The following is a 22085-nucleotide window of genomic DNA, read 5'->3' on the forward strand; positions in this document are numbered from 1 at the left end:
TTGGCATATCGACTTTGAATATATTTATTATTTTTCAACCGTTATTAAATTTGATTAGAAATTTTTTATAATGATCCAATTTTTTTTTTAATCTGACGAGATTATCCAGAATTATCTATTTTACAGACTGATGGTTTTCACTTATTTACCTAGTTTTGGAAAATAAAATTTGGGGTTATATTTTAATAACACCATACAAATATGCATAAACAAATCATGGAATCCAAATACTACATCGAATCCAAATACTATTTTGAAATTAAATATTTTACAGACTGGTCAGTAAATTACTGTGTAAAGGTATTGAAACCCGTTGGAATTTTACGGAATGACCTACAGTCGACTCTCGATATCTCGAACACTAAGGGGACCGGAAAAAAAGTTCGAGATATCGAGAGTAAGGCAGATCTAGAAAAGGGTTGAAAATAAATAAAATTGCCCGACTTTCATTAAAACAAGTTATTTTTCTGGCAAAAATCATTAACAACAAAAACTACAACTTTTGGAAAAAATCTGTTATCTAATATTGCTTCAAATTATCCATTTTTTCCATCTTCATTAAATCCTCAAGTTTTAGTGCTAGAGATTGTATTTCATTTCCGTAATTTGAGCAGTATTGCGAAGCATTTTGAAGCGTTTCAAAAGCATTTTCTAATTGAATATCAGATGGGCGTGGCGGGGCTTCGTCGTCATTACTTCCGTCAAAGCTATCTTCAACTTCATTATCGTCGTTTTCAAAATTAGGGTCTAAAATCTGAGCAATGATTTCAGCATCAGTAGCAAGTGAACCGGTGGTTACTACATCACAATCTAAACCAATGTAATATTCCGCTGAGAGATCTTCTTGGACGGCACGAGGATCTAACTCTCGCAAACGGTTAAGTTCTTCTGTCAAAAATTTAAAAGAATGATCATCATCAGCTTCTTCAATACTCTTGTTTGTTTTGCTGATACCAGCTTTTTTAAAGCAGTTGATGACAGTCTCCTTCGACACAGCATTCCACGAAGAAACAAGATCTTTCATTGCTTGAAGTATAGAAATTTTTGGCATGGGTTCATTATTATCGACAGCCTTGATACACAAACGCACAATTTTGTGACGATAATGAGCTTTAAGACTTCGTATTATGCCTTGATCCATAGGCTGAAGGACAGATGTGGTGTTAGGGGGGAAAAATATTAGGTTGATGTTGCTTAGCCCTTCAATGTGTGGGTGGGCAGAACAGTTATCCACCAGGAGTGCTACTTTCCTGTCTTGAGCGCGAAAAAATGAGTCAAGTTTCATTACCCATTCTGTAAAAAGGTCTCCGGTCATCCAACTTTTTAGCTGATTTTTATATGTGCAAGGAAGTTGTTTAATGTGCTTAAAACACCGTGGGTTTTTAGATTTTCCAATAACAAACATAGGTAATTTTTCTCCCGTTGCACTCCCTGCTGCTATGCCTGTTAGTCTGACTTTACTATTTTTCCCCTAAAACATTTTTCTCGTGATAAATGGTATGTTTTGTTTGGTAGGCACTGGTAAAATAGTCCAAACTCATCGGCATTGAAAATGTTTTCAAGCTTGTAATTCAAAAGCAATGTTGGAAGTGTAGTTTCATTCCACGAAGCAGTCATATTATTCGTCACGGCGGCACTTTCGCATGAGATTATTTTAAAGCTGATGCCGTTCCTAAAAATAGGAACAGAATAATTGAATTTTAATTACACGTTTAAAAAACTAAATAAATTAAATATAAACAGATACATGTTATTTGTTTATATTAAAATTGAACAAGATTTGACAAAATTTAACTGACCTTTTTTTCCAATTATGAAACCAACAATCAGATGCTTTAAAATCCAACTCTCCTAATGCTTCTGCGAATTTTAGTGCCTTTTCTTTTAGTATGGTACCATCAATTGGTACTTGTTGACTTCTTTTTGCAACGAACCACGTGTATATGGCCTTGTCTACATTTTTTAAATTACCACTACGAAGTTTCTTCCGTTTAGATTTTGTGCCATTTTTTTCCAGTGAGGTTAATAACTTGGTTTTATTTTTAATCCAGGTTGATAATGTGTTCTTTGGGACTCCATACTATTTGGCAACCTCTTTGTTAGACATCCCAGTCTCTAGGTCTTTTAATGCCTTGCATTTTTCTATTATAGATTTGTTCGTGAGTTTTCGTTTAACGAGCGGCATGTTGCTGCGTTTGACAAAAAGAATAAATTATATATTAAAGGAAAATATTTCAGAAATTCGATTCTTAAGAAAAATCGAATTTAAAAATCGAATTAAAATTTTTTCTTTTTTGAAAATTGGAATTTAAAAAAATTAAATTTTATTTAAACATTTTTGAAAAAAAAAATGTTGAAAAGTTCGAGATAACGAGAGAAAATTGCCCTGTGGACCGAAATTATTGTTCGAGATACCAAAAAGTTCGAGATAATAAGGTTCGAGATATCGAGAGGATTTTAGCCTAAACTAGTACGTTATGTCCATGGGACCGCTAAAAAAGTTCGAGATACTCAAAAGTTCGAGATATCAAGTATTCGAGATATCGAGAGTCGACTGTATTTACAAGACAGAAGATTCTTCAATAAAGTTAAAATTTAATTTTCAATCAAAATAACATACAGCTAATGAACTTTCTGAAATTTGGAGTACTTACAACAGCAATAGGCAGGTATAACAGCAGATACTCTACCTAAAAATGTAAAAAAATTATTATTAGAAACAAAGGTACATCGTATGTTTAAAATATTTTTTTAATTAGTTTACAAAAATTTTATAAAGAATTAAATTTTAAAAAGGTATATATATATATATATATATATATATATATATATATATATATATATATATATATATATATATATATATATATATATATATATATATATATATATATATATATATATATATATATATATATATCTTATATATGCAGCTTGTTAGTATAATAAGTATAAAATAAGAAACTTACTCTTTGAGATTGTTTATGTGAACTATTGACAACGCTTAAGATAAAAAATTAAAATAACATAAAAAAATTATTTTATTCTAAAACTTATTTCTTGGTTTTAAGTAAATGTTTAGAAGTAGCAAGTTTCAGTTACAAAACAATCTAATAATCATTTTTAACAATAGACACCAGCGAGAAGGTAAGCCAAGTTGTCTATCTACACAAAACATCACAACAATAACATCACAATCACAAAACACACTGTCCAACAGAACACAAACATACACATAATAATGACTAACATGTACATAAACACAATGAAACATATAGCGACTTACGGGTGCGTCAACACTGCTCCAGAGGTTCAACAGAACACAAACATTCACATAATGACTGTCATGTACATAAACACAAAGAAACATATAGCGACTTACGGGTGCGTCAACACCGCTCCAGAGGTTCAACAGAACACTAACATACACATAATGACTGACATGTACATAAACACAAAGAAACATATAGCGACTTACGGGTGTGTCAACACCGCTTCAGAGGTCCAACAGAACACAAACAAACACGTAATGACTAATGGGTATATAAACACAATGAAACATACAGCGACTTGTATTGCGTAAAAATAAACATGCAAATAATTACTTACCAGTAGATCAACACCACTGCAGAGGTTCAACAGCAAACAAGTATAAATATAGTGACTTGCAGGTGCACCTACAAAAACATACATATAATAACTTAAAAATACATAAACACAAGGATATACATATTGACATGTCAGCACAAAAATAGAAAGCATGACCTACCAGTATATAACCATGGCAGCAGATGTCCAATAAAAAACAAATATACAAATAAAGATTTATGGGTCACCAACACCGCTCCAGATGACCAAAAAGAATACAAATATAAATACATTGAATTGAATAATAATAACAAACATAAACATAATAAATTAAATTTGCACTGTGTCAAAGACAACATTAACTACATTTTTGCTTTTTTTGAACAACGTCCTCCAGATAACCATCATCCTTTTCCTCTACCACAACACGTTTCATCCTCCACTCTTCGACCAACTCAATATCATATTTATCTTCATATCCATCGTATAGTATCTGAAAGTCGCAGTCCTCATCAAATTCATTGTCATCTAGAACACTTACAACGAGCCTCGAATACCATACATCCTTGCCATCATCATCTACCATTTTATGTTTAATTCTTTTTCCTAAAAACTTTGGAACCCCTCCCTTTGATGTGCCTGTTCTTATTTTTTTTCCAGATTCCATTAATAACCTAGCGTCACCCTCTAATCTGACATTTTTTTTAAATGTTAACAACATTTCTTGTCTTTCATCAATCTGTCTGATAACTGAACATTTTATTGTAGTTGCGCGTTGTTCTGGAGCATCTTTTAAAAATGTAAAAATAGATAGCAGGTTTGTTTTTAATGCCTCAATACCAAACTTTTTGTAATTTTCCTCTTTTCCCTTTTCTCCTAATTGCAACCAATTTTTGCTGTAGTATTTTTTTTCTAAATTTTATTTGTCTTTGCAACTTCTTTACTATTTCATTTTCAGTGCCTAAAATTTTTTCTAAATCCTCCTTACACAAAATTAAACCTCCATCTATTCCGATTTCTGTTGTCAAAAACTCTTTTTCTTCGCTTGCCTTTTGTTCCTTTATTTCTTTTTCTAAGCTGCGCTTGTCTATCTCATCAATTTTGTACTGCAATATATTTGCTTTTTTCTCTCTGTACTTTCTGATATACCCTTTTCTATTTCGCCTTGCTAGTAAAACTAGCCTTTCAATGTCGTCCTGTGATTTTTCATTTAACCAAACAGCTGTTTTGTTGTTGTTAAACATAATGACACCAGCTGCAGCTACTGTTGTCATGTTAGGTTTCATTTTTAACCTGCGGTCATAGGAAGCAAAATCACGTTCATACACAATATTAGTACACAGACTGTTTTGAGTTTCCTCAAGCACATCATCACCAGGATTATGATATTTTCCTCCAGGCAACTGGTCTCTTAACTGACTCTGAATCATAACAGAACATGTGCAACATATAACTTTAAGACATTCTTGTGTTAAGGCATTTAAAAGTGGGTCATAAATACAGTTGGAAAATAAATGATCAAACACTTCATCCTTGGTGAGATATTTGACATCAAAAAATGTAGAACCACTTCACATTTTAGATGCATCAGAAGAACAACAAACAAAATAATTGAACATTTGTGACCAAACGGTATTCAAAGAAAATATATGACCCTCCTCTTCAATAATATGAAAAAGAGGTCCTGATATTAGTTTATTAAAAATTCCCAGAGCTCTAGTTGAAGTGTGAAAAATAATGTTGTCAATATCGTGCCTAATTGACTCATGAAGGAAATTTGAACAATCAAGATTGAAAACAAATTCTTTAAGCTGATGTTTATGAAAATACGCTGCTCCACCAAGTACAAATATAATGTTAAAGCGATGATGCAGAAATAAAACCATAAAATTTTTAGAAAACCTTTTACGCAAAAATGCCTTCCATTCATCAGCTTTTCCATTCCGCTGATCACCATGTCTATAGGCTGTAAGTTTTGAAAGCTCATACAAAATATCAAAAGTGCGGGAGTTTTGCATATTTTTAAAACCACCATGAATACTACCTTCCTGCTCAACCACTCTTTCCCATTCTATGATTGCTTTTTCTGTGTATATTCCAAGATTGTGGATAACGTGTAAGCCACAAAAAACATGATGCATTTGAGAAATTTTTCATTTTTCATTTAAAGGAAGCTTATCATAGTTTTCCACAACAAAAGGCAAAATTGCTTTTCTCCAATGTTGAAATTGGCTAAAAAAAACTTGAATTAACTATAGTGCAATCTGTCATCAAAGATTTAAATGAAAAAATAAGTTTCCTAAGATCATCCTTGTAGTTTTCCTTTTCTGGAGAAAATATCTGAGACATTAATGAGTAAATTTTTTAGCTCTCCAAAATAAGATTGTGCCTCTCCCGAGAACATATCTTCTATCCCAAACGTGTAGCTACCAGATGATGTTGTGTAGCTACCAGATGATGTTGTGACTTGAAAACTACCAACCTCCCTAAAATTATACTTTGTGCCATCTGTATGAAGAAAATTGTTTGTACTATTCAACATAGCCTCTCTCACTTGAGCTTTTCATAAAAGGTTCATTTCACTAAAAAATTCAGCAGCCAAAGATTTTTTTGGAAGTGCGCCACATGAAATTCCAACCATTTTTTGTAGTACAGTTCTGATAACAGATTCAACATTATTAACAGAAACATTTTTACTTAAAAGGTTGTAATAATGGCTATTTGTTAAGACAAAATTTGGATATTTGAGGGAAACAATGCCATCTTCAATATTTAAAAAATCCATAATATTGTTGTAGCTATTAAATGGGTCTTCGGACAATACTCTGGAAGCTACAATTAGAAGTAAAACTAATTAAAAGTAGGTAAAAATAAAGAAAAAAAAGAGTAACATTTAAATAAGAGTAAAATAAGATCAATCAAATTTGGTTTCAATAGTTAAAATTTTTAAAATGCAAAATGTGTGCGCTACATTGTCTTGCGCTATTTAAAAAATTAACTTGTATGAAAGTAGGACTCACTATTGTGGCTTATAGATGGAACCACTATTTTGATTTGACTATTGTTAACTTGTAAACCTAAAACAAAAGAATACTCAAACATAGATTATCAGAAATCATATTACTTTCAGCAATTAAATTAAACATTCGAAAATAAATTTTACAAAAAAACTGGCCTACCCACCTATGTTATTTGGTTTTGGAAATTGGGGTATGGTGTACTGTTGTGAACTGTTGGCACTGTCTGGTAACTTGTCTAAAATAAAATTGTAGTATGTCACGAACTAATTCATACATACATTGTATCAAAAAATGGAGAAGTATTTCTTATTAAGTAAAAATTGTATGAATACTTATTAAAAATTCTTACATATTTCCATACTTGCAAACTTTCTTTAAAAAATTTTTTTATTCTTTGTTTTAAAAAAAACAGTTTAAGAAAAGCCAGTCTGTAATTACAATAGCTAGATTGTAGTCTTTGACCAAACTTTCTTTGATGAAAAATCCAGCAAGAATTCCTTTGAAATAATTAAATTTTTAATTTCTATTTTATCCAAATTTTAAAAATTTCACTTTCTATTTCATTTTCAGAATAAGAATGTAAATCATTTACTAAATGTGAGTAACTGTTATTCACATGTTATTCAAAAAATTTTAAAACAATACTTTTACAAAAATTTTGATAAATACCTTTTTTGATAAAAACCTTGTTATAAGAATTTTTATTTATTTTGACAATACTTTTGTCAAAATATTGTTTGAAAAAATTTTGAAATCAAACAAAAAGATTAAACAAAAGCAAGATTTATATTATTTAAAGCAGTTATGTATTATGTTAATAAAATTAATTTTCCTATTTGGCTAGCTAATTTAGTATAAAGAAGACATCATCAAACTTTAAAACATATAGTTTGTTAAAACTAACGAAAAATACTTTCGTTTGTTTGGATTTTTGCAAAAAATCAAAACAAAAAACGTCATTAAGTAAGCGTTAAATAAACCTTATAATATATACATAATTTGTAAATAAAAATCCTAAGTATCATATTCTTAGGAAAACATAAATAAATACTTGGTTTAAAAAGTGAAAAGGCTATACTTGCCTTTTAGAGAGGGAACATTTTTTAAAAAGGCTTTTTTCCCCAATAAATCGACTCTAAAGTATTCAAATACTGAGAACTAAGAATTTATGTATAAATTTAAAAAATGTTCCCCTTTCCATTCGATTCATCATCCTTTTTTGTACTATTTATGGAAAGTTTCAATCAAATTGGATGTGTCTGTATACTTAGGAAATCTTACCTTCTAAATCTTATTTTGAAAAAACGTTCCCGCGGCAAGTTTTTTTTTAAAAAGTGGCTTCAAGATATGAATAATATATAAGTGAAGCCATATAAAGCTTCGTACTTTCTATATATTGGTTGAAAAGAGGTTGAGTAACACTAACTGATGCTAAAAACCTCAAGGCGCTTGCTTAACCATACAAAAAGATATAAGAGAGCAAAGTTTATGAAAATTACATGTTTTTTGTCAAATGTCAAATGTTTTTTGTTAAGCCGCACGTAGGAGTATTTGACGATTTTAGCTGGCCAAAATTATTTCTCTCTTTTTAACAGCTGAAAACTTTACCATATGACAAGAAATTGTAAATTAAATGTTTTGTGTACAAATCCAGGCCAGTGGCGTTCAATATAGGGGAAAGATGGGTACTTTAGGGATTACATTTTATTCTATTCAATAGGATTTGAGGAAATAAAAGATATATTATTTTTCAAACTTTATTATGGTAAATAACATACTATATTTTGATATTTAACTAGATTTCACTTCGTCATTGTCAGAATATTCTTCATTTTCGTTGTTTTCAGTGTCGGAATCTTGGACTTCTCCAGGAAGAAGCAATTCCACAGCTTCTTTTGAAAAAGGCTTTGTAAGTTTGTGTTTCTTTTTCCCAATGCTGGGCAACAGAGGGTCGGATGTTAACAATAACCTATTGATGATATCTTGGTTACAATCTTTTCTAGAAAATTTTCTAGCATAGCTAAGTCTGTACTCCCGCAAATGTTTGTTTCTGGCTTCGGCAGCCTCTTCCGACAATTGTCCAATTGGCAAAAGAGCATTCTCTACTATATCAGGACCATGTACTAAAACTTTATGCAGAGTTGGAGTCATTGGACACCAGGGGTATAGTTCAACATAAAGCTTTGCAGTATCCAAAGTATACTGTATGAACTTTTCTACATCAATCTTGTGGCCACTGGAAATTACTTCTAGGATAATTTTCATTCTGGAAATTAAACGGAAGTCTACTCCAGTGATATCTGCAGATGTTTCCGGGTCGTTGAAGAATCTCCTGCTTGTGTTGCCGTTATTGGTATTCCCAAATCCAACCTTAGGTATGTCGACAAGAATGCCCATTTTGCTCTTGAATTCATCTTGGATTTTCTTTTTCCTATCTGAGATGAGTCTCTTCTCATCTTCATTCAGCCTTTTCTGCCATTTTTTTACAGGCAATTTATATGATAGGTGAAGGAGACTTTCAAAACACCGTATTCTAGCATGCAGAATGGATAGTCCAAATTTGTAGCTGCTTTGATTGTCAACACATGTTCTGTCCAAATCATTAAATTGTCTTGATGTTGCTCCACAAATATAACATCGCATGGTCGATTTAGTGGTGGTTGCTGCGTTACAGACTTTCCGTCAATTATAGTTAACATCATCACATGTTCTACTGCTATGTCTTGAAGTTGAGTTGGTTTCAAGCCTGCAATTTTTTTTTCCATGTAAGCAATTTCTTCAGCTATTACATCAGCAGTTTCTTTTATGAACCTAATTCGAATTGGCCTGCAAAACCTTGGAGACGATGGTGTAGGGTTTTGCCAGATAACCTTTTTATTTACTCCACAAGTTAGCTGTAATGGAACCATTGAGCATTGAAATATACTGGCATCAGAATTAGAGTCATCCTCAAACTTTTGATTAAACTGTGTCTGCTGGGAGCCATCACAACCCCATTTCGTAGATAATTTCATATGTTTATGCCCACTTTCCGTTAGAGTCTTGATAACTTCTTCAAAATACAACACCAATCTTTCGGCAGTATGGTTTAACAGACTTTGCAAGTCTTCTTCAGCTAAACTTTCTGTGACTGTGAACGAATCAGGATCAGGATAGCATGTTTTTTTTTCTTTGACCAAAATACTGTAGCAGGGCCATTGCTTCTTGTCACTTGTATGTACTATTTCATATTGAGATTTTTTTAGGCCTGCATCAGTAAATATTAAAAGACCCTCTAACGGTGTCAATGATTTTTTTGTAGGTTCAAGACTGCTGCGATAGGCTTTTTTATACTTTCCCGCTCGTTTGGGAGATGTTTTAAGATCTTTGAGGACGGTTGCAGCACTTCTTTTGCCACTTGTTGTCAAACAAGTTTCAGCTGCAAAAACAATAGCTTCTGGTTCCACATCTTTCCTGAGCTGTTCTGTTTTTCTCCTCTTTGAACGTTCACTAGAATCGACAAAACTTTTTCCTTGTCGTCTTGCTGATGATGGAGTGGATGGGGTACCCGGTATTTGAAAACTCCCTTGCAGCCAAGGGCCATGCTTCTTAATAAATATTTCTTGAGTTCTGGATGAAGACGACCACATTTTTCTAAAAATAGCTTTCAACCTCGACATTTGACGCTTGTATACTGTTTTTAGTTCTTCGGTAAATTGATTTCTTGATAACAAATTTTGATCAGCTAAGTCCATTTTTTCATTTGGAGCCTCCTGCTGCTGAATACTGTTGTAAAAATCCAAACAAGAGATTGTTTGCATTCCTGATGACCCATCTAGAAAAAAAAATTTAGTTGAAAAATTCATCTTGGACCTTGATGTGCTTAGAACATGATTAAATTTTAGATGGCATCAATAGGCAGTTGAAATTAAGATTTTTAAATAGTTAGTGGTATAAACTCATAGAAAAATGAAAAAAACTAAGAGGGTTTCAATGCGCACTACAACTTTTTCACTTTTAAGGTCAAAATTTACTTTAAAATTCGTTAAAAAATGCTAAGTTTCATGGTACATAACTTTTGTGGTAATTAATATTTCAAAACGGTAGTAAGAGTAAATAATGTACATACCTGTCATAGATTCATTTATGATATAACACTGTAAAACTTCTGTTGTAAACACTTGTACACAGCTTCAATAAACACCACTAAAATCGCTCGTAAATAAAATGAACCACGCAGATATAGATCGGATATTTAACTAGATTGTGTAGTTCCAATTACTACTTTTATAACCAAACTATTAACTGCTCATTAAGCGACCATTATCGAGAGATAATAAGGGTAGGTAATTAAGTGGGTACGGCCACTTTTAATAATTCCAATTTTGGCCAGCTAAAATCGTCAAATACTTCAATTTGAGCCGTGGAATCGCTATATTTTTTGCCTTAGGATCAAAGGTTGATCCACAAAATGGCAGGTATAGTTTTTTTGTTTATTTTTTTCTCATTTTTTGAATAAATATGATTTATAACCCAGAGTAATTTAATTAAATAGGCTTCAAGCAGTAATTAAAATTGTTTTGTTCATCCTTAAGTTATTCTATAAGATTGTAAAAGGGGGATCCTAAAGTAGACTAAGTAATACTTGCTATAAAGTTGGTATTGTTACTTTTTGAGCTTGTAAATAATTTCTTTTAAATTTGCAGAAACTAGACTCCCACCTGGTCGCAAAAGGCAAAAACTCTGGTGGAATAACTTTGAAGATGTTGAACCGACTTCAAAAAATGTTTCACAAGTCAAATGTAAGTTATGTCCAGATGTCATCTCTAACAGAATCACTAGACCAAATGCTTCTGCAACTGGCATGAAGTCATACCTCAAGTGCAAACACAAAACTGTGTATAATGAAGTTTTGCGGCAGGAGTAAGAAATAAAGTCTCAACAAGCCACTTCTGGTAAAAAACTTGAGTTTTTAGCATCAATAGGTAATCATTTTTTAATACTTAATGATTCTGAAAACATTCAAAACTGCTTTTAGGAGTTAAAGCTCTTGTGATAAAAGCAATTAAAATTATATCTAGGAACTGGAGCTGGTAGTTACTTTCAATTGCACGGTAAATTAAGAAAGCCAACACATTTTCTAAAGCTGAAGTCGCAAGGTCCTATGCAATTAAGATTTGACTATGAAGTGTGTCTTGGCCTTGCAAACTCAAATGTTTGATTTCACTTTATGGAAGTCCCATCGATTCAACAAATGTTTCAAGCAATTTGTCCACAGGTATATTAGAGTTCTATTCCAATATTTATGCTAACAACTACCCAAGTAAAGTAAGCTTCAAATGCCAGGTGTTATTGTGATTCAAAATATTTTAAGTTATGTTTTGTACACACATCGTTCTGCAAGAACCTATGCTCAGAATAAACCTCCCATTGTATATGAGGCTGCCAAAAAAGCTGTGAAAGACATCGTCTTTTCCGAGATCAAAATGGTTATGCGCATTGCTTTCACCACTGATGGATGGTCCTCTCCAGCATGTGACAAGTATAATTCCATCATAGTCCATTACATCAACCACAACTACCAAATACGGAGATTGTTGTGGTGTTGTGAGCCAACTGATGTCCCACAGACTGCTGAAAACTTACAAAAAATCTTCTCAGAGTAAGTACTTAATGCAATGATTTTGGGCGAAATTTGAATGGTATTGGTTATATCAGTAAAAAATATTTTATTTTGTTTTTTGATTTCCTTCAAGTAAATTATAATTAACTAAAAAATTGGGAGACTTTACTTTATTAGTAGATTTTCTGTCAGATTCCAATTAAAAAAAGTTGTTTGGCAACTTTTAATGTTGATCATTTGATGAAAACTATTGTTATAGTAGGATACATAGACTTTAGTATTCACAATGCAGTGGCATAGCAAGGGTCATTAACGCCTGTGTCCAAAATAGCAAAAAAGGGCCTTTTTATAACAAAAAATAATTTTTTTTTCAGAAAAAAGCTTTTTATAAAAAGACGAGCATTTTTTTTGGCGCCTCTTAAATTGTTTGCGCTCTGAGGAAAGGCCCTTAACCCCCGTTTCGATATGCTACTGCACCAATGTGTCTCTAACATTTTTGTGTTTAATTTTTTTTACAATGTTATGATTTTATTCTTCTAGTTTAACTCAGGATTTACAAAGTCAATTGCCCAATGGTTGTGAAATTTTTCTCACTCATGATGTTGCTGCTGCCAATGTGAAGGCTTTTTCAAAAAACTCATCATCAGTCTCATCAGTTTCCTGTGTCAACCATCGGTTAAATCTGGTCTGCTTGGCTTGACTCAAAGCCAGTCCTTGGTTCGAAAAAGCAAAAGCATTTTCCTCTTTGCTTCGAAACTCACTTAAGATTGCAGGCCAAATGGAGGCCACTGCAGCGCACTTGAAACAAAAAAATTTGTTTAAAGGACCACTCCATAAAATTCAAAGCTTTGTCAAGACACGCTGGAATAGTATGTTATTTTGCTTGAAGTCGATTTTAGATGCAGAGCCTATTCTTCTGCACATACAAAGAAAAGGAAAGAAAAATGAATTTCTTGACAAGCACAATACCTGGTGGAGAGAAATTCCTGATGAATCCATTTTTGAAATCTGGCAGGAAGTTTTGCCCTTGATGAAAAGGCTTAATGACGCAATCAACACCTTGTTTGTTGAAGACAAGCCATCAATTCATGAAGTCATTCTCGAAGTGTTCAACTTGCACAAAATCTTCTCCGACAGCATGACAAAAGAAAACACAGAAGATGTGAAGAACTACTGTGCAGCTGTTTTGTCCAAGCTTGAAGAAAAGTTTAAGAATCATGGCTGCGATGAGAAAGCTTTTGCTGAAGCCAACTTTTTAGATCCATGTTACCCTGGTGTGGCTCTACGTCGATTCTCGCTGGCATTATTCCAAAAGGTCAAACAAAAAATTATCAATGAACATTCTTCTTACGAAGAATGGACCTCTGCAACACGCCCAGAGGTTTTTGAGGAGTTTTCCCGTGAAAACGATCCCCTTTATGAAGCCTGCAGAGGTGAAGAAAAACCAACAGACCCAATGGTTGGAGCTGAAGAGAAACCTCTTATTTTAATGGAGTGGGAAGCTTTTTCAAAAGTTAAAGTGCCAAAAAATATACTGATATCCTTTGCTGGCGGAAACAAAATGATTTTCGATTTCCACTTTTTTCTACAACTGCTCGTGCTGTGCTCTCCGTCCTAGCATCTTCTGCAGCATCAGAACGAGTTTTCTCAGAAGCAGGAAATATTGTAACTCCACTACGAAGTCGTTTGGACCCAACTGGTGTATATACATCACAACAGCAGCAAAGTTATAATTGAGTGGGATTTACAACTTGAATCAGGTAAATGCAGTTTGTTAGAGGGTTTGTTGGTTGCTGTAACAAATTTATCTTTTTAATTCTTTTAATTTGATTTTTGATTTTACTTTAATTTGAAAAATTTAAATTAAAAATATTTAATTCAAAATTAAAAAAAAAATTTTAGAACTGTCAAAAGGTTTATTTAAAAAGTGAGACTTTATTTTTCATGCAAATTTTTAATTTAACTGACTAAAACTGTTAGGAAATATCCTATCATACTTTGATACAAAGTATCAAGAAGAGTAAAAATGCTGAAACAATGTTATTCAGGTCAACTTGAAGGTCCATCTAAGTCTAATCAGCATCAAAGAGCAGCCAGCTCTGGAGAGTTAGACTCTTCAATGAACAGTTCCATGTCTGCTGCCTCCTCAAGCAGAACTTTAACTCCAGTTAAGCGCAATGCATCTCATAGCCAATTTGAAGAAATTGATTCAGAAGATGAACTTAATCAGGTCTACAGTGATTCAAGTCAGAGTTTTGATGATAATGATGATTACACATCACCCTGAATTCAAACAAAGGCAACTTTAAGGTGCAGGTATTTATTCGCTGAAAATATTTAAACATCTAATAGTCTTGTTCTTATACCAAAATCTTATAAACACAACTCATTCCAGTATAACTTTTAGCAATTAAAATCTTTGTAAGAAAAAGTATGAGATATTTGAAAAAATAATGAATATGAAGATATTGTTAAAAATAATACGGTTAACATTTTGTTTAATTTTCAGGCCTTAAACGCATCAAGAAAAATCTCCTTTGTTTCGTCATCATTAATTTTTTTATGTTGGTTCTTCAACTTTTCAAGGCATTAACATTTTTATTTAAGAAGAATCATTATGTTTAACTGATTGTGTTACTAAAGTTAATTTTCATATATATTTTAAGTTCCTTTGCAGCATTAAAATCATGAGGAAAAAATAAAAGGGCTGAATAAAATAATTTATGAATGTTATTTGAATTGAATGGTAAGGCTATCATCAGACAGATAGCCTTACCATTCAATTCAAATAATATTCATAAATTATTTGAAATTATTGAATGTTATTTGAAAATTTTATGAATGGTAAGGCTATCATCAGACAGACAATATTTTGCGGCCATTTAGAGCTTAGAAATACATAACAAGATAGGTGACGCAAAATCTAAATATGTAAAAAATAAAATTTGCAATATATTGCAAATCTGTAAATAAAAAATAGCAAAAATAATAGTAAGTTCGTCAGAGATGAATATAAATACGTTAAAATACATTAGCTTTTCTACTTGAATGTAAAGTAATACACTACAATAGTTATTGTAATTGTTTTCATCAAAACAATACAATAGTTATTATAATTTTATTTCATTAAAACAATACAATAGTTCTCGAATTTTATTGTATTAATAGAAAAAAAACAATACAATACTTATTGTAATTGTTTTTCATCACAGCAATACAATACCAAAATAAAATTTTTTTATTGTTTCTGTAATATTACAATACAATATTATTGTATTGTAATGTGTAACTGTATTTAATTTTTACAATTACAATTACAATAGTCCTAACCATAATAACAGCAACAAACTTATGTTAAGTCAAAAAATTGATAAACTATCTTCAATTAAAAGCAGTTCATTGAATTTTGTTCTATAATTTTATAGCGTTATTATTATATTATAAATAGAAGTAATAATATTATTATATACTAAATGTTGTATCTTTTTAATAATGGATGCAAATTATTATTTATAAATGTGCTCTAATAAATAATTCATTAAACATCAGTGAATAATATCACATTTATGTGATTATATTGATTGTATGAATATCACATTTATAACCAATGAGTTTTTGTTGTTGTTGTTGTTGTTGTTGTTATTCACCTCCTCAAGGCCGATAAGGTCACTACAGATAAGGAGGCTACTTAATAGAGGTTATAACCCTCTCTCAGCTCTATAACTCCGAAACACGAACCTTGACAAACAAGGCCGCTGCTTGGAGAAACAAGTTGAGCGCGGTTCTACCAGGGACGTGGTGGGGATCGAACTCGGAATCTCTCGCTTATGAAGCGAGCTCTTTACCACTACACCACTACCGCATTGTTGCATCCTTATAAAGCTAATCCATCTTTTACTTTATTATTTATATTATTATTGCCATTGTTTTTTCTAAACTCCATTCTACTGGACTGTAAACAATATTAAGTGACTATGCTTCTTCTTTTGAGAACGTAGTCACTTTTTATCTTTTTAACCCATGAAACCACAAAGTGTTATTTTAAAACTGAGCTTAAAAGTTAAGAAAAGGACTGTTTTAAACAAACATCTGTTAGTTATTTTCTTATTCTTTTTTTTAAGAATCAAACTTTGGAGAAAAAATAGGATTGCAGTTCTAGATCTATCCAAACAACAATGTGAAAAGTTAGAACTACCAATACAACAATCTCCGAATAATAATCAGGTTTCACCTGCATTTACTTCATACATTGATGATCAATATTTAAATTCACCACCGGAGTTTATTCATGATGGTCGTAATGTCCAGACTGACTATACCGGTATTCAAAATGGTGAACACTATCAAAGTAGCTGTTCTGACTCAGAATTTGATTATTGTAGTATTGTGACTGACACAATTCTTCAATAACACCTAAAAAAATTGGTCTGTAAAATATGGGTGTACAAGGCTATGTGTTAATGATATTTTATACATACTAATATCTATTGGTCATGATTTGCCAAAAAACAACCGAACTTTGCTTCATACCAAAAAGCAAATTAAAACTAGACCATTAGGGGACGGCCAGTATATTTATTATGGAATAAAATTTAGCATCGAAAAGGTTTATCTGGAAGGACATATTTGGAGGCTGATATCCGTTTAATTGTTAATGTTGATGGTTTACCATTATTTAAATCAAGTTCAATGGAACTATGGCCAATACTTATTCAATTCGGAAAATTTGATCCTGTTGCTGTTGCTCTTTATGGCGGACATAAAAAGCCACTAATAGAGGAATTTTTAAAAGATTTTGTAAATAAAATTATTTTACTTACATTCAACCCTCTTGTATTTAACAATAATACTTATTTTGTTTATCTTTTTGCTATAACCTGTGATGCACCAGTCAGGGCTTTATTAAAAGGAATAGTTCAACATACAAGATATTATGCTTGCAAGAGATGTACAAAGAAGGGTTTTGTTTTCAAAAATCGTGTGTGCTTTAGTTATGCAGAGGAAAATGTATTTATGAGAACCAATGACGGATTTCAATCCTTTAGTTATGATTTAACTGATTTATCAGGCAAATGCCATCAGACATCTATATCTGTTTTACTTCCATTAAATGTTAACATAATAAATGTTTTTGCTTTAGACTATATGCACATGGTATTCTTAGGGGTTACACGCAGAATTTTAAATTATTTCGAAGGACATTATAAAGGTATATTTAGTGGACGGCTGTCCTCTACACAAATAATGCAAGCGTCACAAAGTTTGTTATTGTTACGAGGAAAATTACCAAGCAAATTTATACAACAACCTTGGTCTTTAGTTGAGCTGGATAGATGGAAAGCAACTGAGTTGCGAAGCTTTCTTTTATATTATGACATTGTAGTGTTAAAGAGCATATGTAATCCTAATATGTATAAACATTTTTTAAGTCTCTCTTTAGCAGTTAGATTTTTGTGTGAGGTAAATAAAGATTCTCGAATTCATTTTTAAATTTTTTAAAAGAGTTCTTGAATTATTATGTAATCAATTCGCTGGAACATTATGGGAAATCATTTTGTGTGCACAATGTACATGGACTACTTCACATTGCTGATGATGTTGAATTTTTTGAACAACCACTTGATGCAATATCACCATATCAGTTTAAGAATTTTCTTCAAAAATTAAAGCAACTTGATAGAAGCAAAAACAACCAAGTGGCACAGTTGACAAAAAGGTTTAGTGAAATTGAAATTTCTAAAGCAAAAAATGTTATTAGTGCTTAAATATCTACTAAAGCTAAGGACAGTTGTTTTTTAGTGCAAGGAGGAGTTGTTTTTATTCTTCATAAACTCAAAGATGAAAAATTTTAATGTGATTATTATGGTGGAGACGTTTTAGAAAGATTTTTTTATTTATTTATTGACTCTAAGCAACTTTTTATTTATATGATCAAAGGAAACATTAAACCTTTGAAATGTGTAAAAAAAGTAAACGAACTATTGAGAAAATGTTGTTGTTTCCCATATAAAAATGGGAACGTAATCATACCATTGCTCAGTAATGTTACTGGACATTAGTCTTAAATAGTTTGCAGTTTTAAATAATAAAAAGTCTTTTTATAACATTAAAACTAATTTAACCTGTAGTATTAAAAAATGAAAAGTTACTTTGTTCATTTTTATAAAGTTATTTTTCTAAATATATTTGGCATATCTTCATTTATAAAATAAATAAATTGAATATAAAAAATTTTCAATTTATTTGTTCATTAAAATTTGTTATTAAAAATCTAAAAAGTATTACTTTTTAGATTTTTTCTTTCTAAGGAATTTAAAATTTTTATTTTATCCATGCTTTGAACAATATGTTTCATTAACTGAATCTTTTCTTTTGACTCTTTTTGCATTATATATGGATTCTGACTGATTTTTTAACCATAGATAATGGTCAGTGCATATTATAATGGAAAATAAAAGAAAAACTAGAACTACGTGTCCTTGTGTTTGAGTTAATCCAATCAAGGATTGTATATACTGGCCTCCAAAAGGTAATCCTCTGGGTGCATATATTGCTGATTGGTCTATACCAAGAAGTGACTGGAAATATTTGAAAGTTATCAAAACAATACTAGAATCTGATACAAAAAATGAAGCATATCAAACGGTGAGAAATAATCTTCTGATTCAGAGGAAGATCATAGGTGAGTAGTCTTGCTGAAGTCTTGTTTAGTTGTAGTCAATTTGTAATAAGAATCTGGTTTTTTTTGAGAAAAAAGTTTTATTCTCTCATATTTGCTTTCTATAATAATAATCTAATTGTGCATTTAGTATTAAAACTATTGTATGTACAAAATAATTTCAGTCTTTTATAATACGATTTTAACAATTTTTTTCCTGCCAAGAATACATCAACATCCTTTACAAGAGCATGTTACAAGTCCTGTTTCAAAAAAGAAACATTCAGGAGGACTTGAAGAATGTTTTCCTGTTGATTTTGATTTAAGAAGTCAAAGTACTCCACCAAAGAAATCTGTAAAAATGCAACTTTAAGTGATGCTTCCAGAATTTAAAACAAAAAAAAATCTTTTGAATCTGTGTCTACTACTTCAAGTATCTCTTGAAGTTCCTCTAAACTTAAAGATGGTGGAGCAAGTTTTAAAGAAATATCTAATAAACGTAGGTTTAATTATTTTGTTTTATGATTTAAATTAAATATTTTCATTTATTATTTGTTTGTGGTCTATCAGAGTTCCAGTATGTGTCTTTGAGGGGAGCAAGGTCAATCCAAGAAAATCAAGCTTTGATCTTGGAAAAACTTGATGAACTTTTAGAGTGATATACATCTTACACCCAAATGCTCTGAAGACATAAAAAAATTAAACTCTTTTTTTAACTTTGATGAAGAAGAATTGAAATTAGAAGAAAAAGGTTATATGAAAATGAAGGTAAAAAAAAACTTGAGCAGTTTTATGAATGTTTGCACTATAAGTTGCCACATTCTTTCCAGTACAATTGAATATTTTATTGCAATTGGTTGATCACTTCTGTCAAAATATGAAAAAAATAGCAATGTTTTTTTGACTAAAACTTACAGTATATAATATATACAATATATACTTTTTTAATAGAAATTGCAGTTAAGGTCTATTGGTGGCAGGAGTGTGAGAAATTCGGTCAAGAATGGTTTAGATGCGATGCTTACAAGATCTCTGCAGCAACAGTTCAGCAAAGATGGCCTTAAAGGCAAACATGCTTTTGTTAAGACAAATCATTGCAAATGTCTTAAAAATTACACTTAGCATATGGTTTTTTATTTTAATTTTTTTTTTACCTGGACAACCCTCATGTGCTGGATTTATTAGAATTAATTTTTTTAGATCTTTTTCTTAATTGTTCTAAAATATCTTGCTTTTTTTATTTATTGTACAAATGTTTGGCAGGAAAATTGTTCCAAATGACTTTTTTAGTTTTTATAAGAGCTAAAAGTATTTTATTTGAAAAATAGTTTAAAATGTTTATATTGTAAGGTGTTTTATAATATAAGGAAAAGTATTATTTGAATTAATGAAATTTTTCAATTAAATGGTGTTGCAAATAAGTAATTTTATTTACAAAAAAATTATACATTTTTTTTTATAAGAGCAATGGATTTTAGTGAAATCGTCTTTCGCTGGATCAACCAGCAAAAGACGATTTCACTAAAAGTTCTATTGATTACCTTATTGGTGATTTATTAAAAAGAGCTGTTAAAAAAGTGGTTGTCCCAACTACACCCGAACATGACCTCATTTAATTAAAGGGTTATTCAATAATTTTTATTGTTTGCGATGTGTATGGTTATGTTTTTAAATTTTGTGTTAAAATTTAAATATTTTATATATGTGAATAAAGTCATTTGTTTTCTTTTGTCGATCATCATATGAGGTGTATAGTTTATAAATAGCTACGCCAATGTCTTACAATTCCAAAAGTATTTAATTGTTGCCTAAGAGAAATATTGCTGAAAAAAAATCTTCGATGGAATTTAATTTAATGAAATAATTGACATTAAAGCTCTACATTTGAAATAATTAGCATTTCAACATTAGTTTTATTTAATTATTTTTAAACCTGTACTTTTTTGTCTGATTTATTTTAATAAAATGTGAATCCTTTACCATAAAGGCGTTAGTTATCATAAATGTTGTAACATGGTAATGCTCCCCAAAAAATGGACATTATTTCACATAATCGTCCAGAATAACCAATCATCTAACTCAGAAAGAGCACGCTTAAATAAAGGTAAAACAGCTTTATATAATATATAATATAAATTATATAATAAATAAAAGGTAAAAAGTATCGCTTTAAATGTTTCATAAAAATAAGTTTGTTAATTTTTGTGGTAATAAAAATATATGGTTTTTTATCTCAACCAAAACTTGTTCTTTATGATTTTCTTAGGTTTAGTTTCTTAAATTTATTATGTTTAGTTTCTTAATTTTTTACAGATATCGTCTTATGGAATTAAATTTAATTAGGCAATCGAGAACTTATTAAACATAGTTAAGATAAATTTTTTTTTTCTATTTTCTGTCCGATCATCAAAGAGTATTTGATTTTAAAAACTATATGATAATTATTTTTAAAGTTTTATTTTTTTATAGGATTAGTTGATCAATACAAAACTGCGAATAGTACGATCACCGATAGTAATAGTAGTGCTCAATATATCAATTTATTTAAATTATTTATCTATATTATCTATCAATTTGATAAAAATATCAATCAGCAATAGTAGTGATCATCGATTCACAAGGTGCGAGGTATGCAATATACACGAAACTGTGCACGAAAAATTAATGTTGGAATCAAAACAAAACCTCATAAATTTCCAATGTATTTATAGTCAACAAAATTTCAAAAATTCGATATAATTCATTTATTTATTTTGTATAATTTGTTGTTATTTCAGAATACATTTATTTTGCTATACTAACGTGTTAATATTGTTTTCGTTTGGTAATTAGTTTAAAAAAGTTGCACTACTTCGAATGTTATTCAGTACAATATTTTACCCCAATCCTCACATACGTACACACATATGCGAGTATGTACTCTGTATTAGTATTGTAGTATATAGTATCGTAGTTGAAGTTTAACACTTCAATTAAATACACTGTAGTATATACTACAGTGTATTTAATTGAAAATATTAAACAACCATGGAATTTCAAATCAATACGTAGGTCAACTGAAAAACCAAATAAAGTCTAAATGGGACTTACATAAAACGTCTATGTGACGTCCTTATGTTAGTTTGACGTCAAATGGACGTCCATCTGACATCATAATTTAGGTCCATATAAAGACCGTTTTGGACGGACGTCTTGTGTTACATTTTGTTCGTCCACC

The 22085-nt window shown here is 30.8% G+C and overlaps 1 protein-coding gene and 2 long non-coding RNA genes across 5 annotated transcripts; 1 reads left to right on the forward strand and 2 right to left on the reverse strand.

The window, feature by feature from the left end:
• Nucleotides 1-520: 520 nt before the first annotated feature.
• On the reverse strand, nucleotides 521-1405 carry LOC136079470 (tigger transposable element-derived protein 4-like). Its single transcript, XM_065795209.1, has one exon. It carries the CDS (start codon nucleotides 1403-1405, stop codon nucleotides 521-523), a length of 885 nt encoding a protein of 294 aa, XP_065651281.1.
• Nucleotides 1406-2089: 684 nt separating this feature from the next.
• Nucleotides 2090-19594, forward strand: LOC136079870 (uncharacterized). Of its 3 annotated transcripts, XR_010638289.1 has the most exons (7): nucleotides 2090-2669; nucleotides 11294-11572; nucleotides 11669-12249; nucleotides 12751-13970; nucleotides 14259-14520; nucleotides 18633-18892; nucleotides 19094-19594. It is a non-coding gene; the product is annotated as an uncharacterized LOC136079870 (long non-coding RNA). The 3 variants fall into 3 exon arrangements; XR_010638288.1 differs by having other exon boundaries at nucleotides 12751-14520; XR_010638290.1 differs by lacking the exon at nucleotides 14259-14520.
• Nucleotides 2584-4123, reverse strand: LOC136079871 (uncharacterized). The gene is made up of 3 exons (XR_010638291.1): nucleotides 3610-4123; nucleotides 2970-3003; nucleotides 2584-2690 (listed from the first exon to the last, which is right to left on the reverse strand). It is a non-coding gene; the product is annotated as an uncharacterized LOC136079871 (long non-coding RNA).
• Nucleotides 19595-22085: the final 2491 nt, after the last annotated feature.

The sequence above is a fragment of the Hydra vulgaris genome, chromosome 04 (assembly GCF_038396675.1).
Source record: "Hydra vulgaris chromosome 04, alternate assembly HydraT2T_AEP".
NCBI lineage: Eukaryota > Metazoa > Cnidaria > Hydrozoa > Anthoathecata > Hydridae > Hydra > Hydra vulgaris.